This window comes from Myotis brandtii, unplaced genomic scaffold (assembly GCF_000412655.1).
Source record: "Myotis brandtii unplaced genomic scaffold, ASM41265v1 scaffold1814, whole genome shotgun sequence".
Lineage (NCBI taxonomy): Eukaryota > Metazoa > Chordata > Mammalia > Chiroptera > Vespertilionidae > Myotis > Myotis brandtii.
In genome coordinates, this window is record NW_005356728.1 from 564,497 (window position 1) to 568,013 (window position 3,517).

Genomic DNA, 3,517 nt, shown 5'->3' on the forward strand with positions numbered 1-3,517 from the left:
ACCACCACCACCACCACACACACACCTCTCCCGTACTTCCCGATCTTTGTAGGACCTGAGGCTTGGGGTGGGGATCTGGCAGCTGAGGAGGCCAACTCCCCCTCAACCCAAACTCTCCTGTCCCTTCTTCTCTCGGGGTGGCTTTCCCTCTAGGCCCACTAGCTTCAAGTCTGGAGTCTCCAACCCCCACAGTAGCTTGTTCAGGCCTGGTGTGTTGTCATGACAACCTGGAGCCTCCCAGCCCCACTGCAAAGGCCCCTCTGAAAAATTTATCAGGAAAACTTCCGTGTTTAAAAATTAACCACGGGATTGAAATATTAAAGATGAGCCGCTTTGGGCAATGGACTTGGGGTACAGGAGCCAAGTTCTTCCGTCCTGACAGGATGGCATCAGCCCGTCACCCCAGCTGCCAGGGGCCCCGCGACCAACGCCAGCCCACTCCACCCCGGTCTGCAGAGTCCCAGGTTCTCCTCCTTCAGTTGAGGCTGGGCCGGGGTAGGGAGGCAGGAAGGAAGGCGCCCGCTTCAGCAGGTTCCCAGGGTCACATTGCACCCCACCTCTGTTTGCCCCTTACCTGAACTACTTCTGAGGGCCTCCCTTTAGTCCACCTGAGGGTGGGCGGCCCTGCCAACACCAGGGAGGGCCTGGCCTGAGGCAGTGAGCAGGCCAAGCTGCCCTCTCCGTCCTGGCTGCTCCCGAGACTGGCCCCAGGGAGGGTGGGCTGGCACCTGCCCCCTCGCTGCACACCGTGCCCTGACCCAGGCGGCAGAGTGGGCTGTGCCCAGGTGTGCACACTCCCCAGGGAAGGAACAGGGTCTTGTGCAAAGCATCTTCCCCCGAAATCCATGGTCCCCACAGCGGCTGGACTGGGCCCTCCTTTCCCCAGGGCTACTCCCTGTTCTGGGGTTCCCCTGACTCCCCAATTCCCACCTTCAGGCCTCCCCAGGTTGACCCTCCCTCTGCCCTCTCCCCACCCCCAGCCTGTCCACCTGGCCCAGGTGAGTTTCGTCATCCCAGCCTTCAACTCCAACTTCACTCTGGACCTGGAGCTGAACCAGTGAGTGTGGCCTTGAGCCTGGGAGGAGGGGCTACAGGGGGGGAGCAGGCATGGCCTGGACTCGGCTGGGTGGATGGGGTGGGGAGACTGAGCCGGGGCGGGGGATCTGGATCTGAGCTGAGGCGGGACCCGAGCCCGACCCAGACCCACCAGTGACCCGTTCCTTCCTCCTGCCCATTCCGCTCCAGTCACCTTCTCTCCTCCAAATACGTGGAGCGCCATTTCAGCCGCGAGGGGACAACCCAGCGGAGCACGGTGAGTGACTCTGGGAAGGACAGGAGGCCACTGAGATGGGGTCAGGGGTGTCCTTTACGGTTGGGATGGGCCTGGCCCCTCAGGACCCTCCATTTCTCCCCAGGTTGAGGTTTGGAGGGTCGCAGTCGGGGTGGCATGTCAAAGGGGGTGTGGAGCCCTGAGCTCCTCTTGCCGAGCTCCAGAGGCCTGAGCCCAGCCAGCTCTCTGCCCAGCATGGAGGCATTCAAGCACCCTCACTGCTCCACGCCCAGGCATTCTGGGAGGGGGCTGTTGGGGAAATGTCCTTTTGCTCAGCACCAAGGCCCTGGGAATCCCTGGCTGCCTGGGATACTAGGGTGCCAGCCCTGGAGGCCCCGGGACCCAGCCAAGATGAATGAGTATCTATAAATAGCCCCCCCGCCCCCCAGCCTGTTCAGTAACTGGAGCACAAGTAATTCTGCAGGAAGCAGGGGAGGGGCTGCTGGTCCCCTCTGACCCACGAGCTGGGCCAGGAGGACACATGCTGCTCACAGTTCCTCAGACACAGACCAGGTGTCCAGGGGTGGTCCACGGAGGCAGTGGCATCTGTGAACACACTATGCGTGAAATTGTGTGGCACATAGTAGGTGCTATATGAATGCTATTCTCAAAGGAGCCTGGGGTCCCTGCATCAGCCCCAACAAATGGTTAAGAACCACAGATGTAGTCCAACTTCCTCATTTTGTAGGTGAGGTGAAGGAGGCCCAAAGAGGGCTAGGAAATTCCCCGGGTGAAACAGCCAATTAGGAGTAGAGCCAGGCCGTGAAACCCAGTGTCCCCAGGCCTGCAGCCACCTGCACACGGGGCACCTCCAGGGGCCCGCACCTGTCCTCCCGCCTTCATGCCAAGGCAGGGGGCATGTCCGCTAACGTTCTGCTGATCCTCCAGGGGGCGGGAGACCACTGCTATTACCAGGGGCGGCTCCGAGGGAACCCCCACTCCTTTGCTGCTCTCTCCACCTGCCAAGGGCTGCAGTGAGTATGGGGAGGGGCTGGGCGGCCGGGAAAAGCCTCCAGCCCCAGCCTGGAATGGTGGGGAGCTGTGGCGCCTCTCTCTCTGCAGTGGGGTCTTCTCGGACGGGAACTTCACCTACATCGTGGAGCCCAGAGAGATGGCCGGGCCTCGGGAAGCCCCCCGGGTGAGCCTTCACTGTTCCCTCTGACAGCCTGCCATGCTCATCCTCATGGCTGTCACTGTCCCCTCCTCCCCCCTTGGTAACCTCAGCCTCACTGCCCTCGGTGACCCCAGCTCTGATTCCCTCCCCCTGCCCCCAGCTCCAATGTCCCCGCTGTCCCCCAAGTAACCTTCCATTGGGCTCTAGTGTCCTTTGCCCCTATCTCTCAGGGCGCCCCCAGGTCTTGACCCTGGAATCTGAGCATCTGGGAGATCAGATCCGACATGGGAGCTCTGGCCAGTTCTAGGTCACTCTGGGGGGTGGGGGGCGGGGAGGGCTGGAGCTGTCCCCCCTCCCAACTGGGCTCAGAGCAGACCTAGTCAGCCTTCTAAGAACTAATTTCCCCTCATTACAGGGACCACATCCCCACCTCATTTACCGGACCCCTCTCCTCCCAGCCCCCATTGGATGCAGGGAACCAGGTAAAGGAGGAAAAGTGGGGCTGGGGAGGGGACCGGCTGTGCCCCCCCTCACCTCTCCCTTTCCCCAGACTGCCTGTTCGCCGCCCCTGCCCGTTCTGCTCCTCCTGACCGGCCGAGGCTGAGAAGGAAAAGGCAGGTACGGGGCCCGCACAGACCTCGGGCTGCAGAGACCTCAGGCTGCAGGGACCTCAGGCTGTGGTCCAGAGCAGGAGGACACCCCCAGCCGTGGCTGGGGCAAAGAGCTCAGACTGATGTGGCTGGGCCAGGGCGCCATCTCTGGGAGGGAGCCCCCCACCTCATTCCCTGTGTCCCCACGGTGGGCTAACAGGGGTTGCCTGCCCTCCTATCAAGGCTGGGGCGGAATGGTACCCCTGCCAGTGGGGGCTGGCATTGTCCCTGGATGGAGTCCAGGCCCCTAAGTCTGTCCATGGCTTGGCCATGACGCCAGGCGTGGAAGGGACTGATTCCAAGTGCCCACCCACCCCCCAGGTCCGCCGGGGCCACCCTACAGTGCACAGTGAGACCAAGTATGTGGAGCTGATCGTGATCAACGACCACCAGCTGGTAAGTTCCCAGGCTGTGGGCGGCTCC

The 3,517-nt window shown here is 62.4% G+C and overlaps 1 protein-coding gene across 1 annotated transcript in view; it reads left to right on the plus strand.

Moving 5' to 3' along the window:
• The window catches only part of ADAM11 (ADAM metallopeptidase domain 11), a 25,176-nt gene that overhangs the window by 14,276 nt on the left and 7,383 nt on the right, over nucleotides 1-3,517 (plus strand). Inside the window, exons 3-9 of the mRNA XM_014537774.1 lie at nucleotides 981-1,057; nucleotides 1,246-1,312; nucleotides 2,219-2,304; nucleotides 2,393-2,468; nucleotides 2,860-2,926; nucleotides 2,995-3,062; nucleotides 3,416-3,490. Coding sequence (XP_014393260.1) covers nucleotides 981-1,057; nucleotides 1,246-1,312; nucleotides 2,219-2,304; nucleotides 2,393-2,468; nucleotides 2,860-2,926; nucleotides 2,995-3,062; nucleotides 3,416-3,490 — 516 coding nt within the window. The remainder of the gene's footprint in view (nucleotides 1-980; nucleotides 1,058-1,245; nucleotides 1,313-2,218; nucleotides 2,305-2,392; nucleotides 2,469-2,859; nucleotides 2,927-2,994; nucleotides 3,063-3,415; nucleotides 3,491-3,517) is intronic.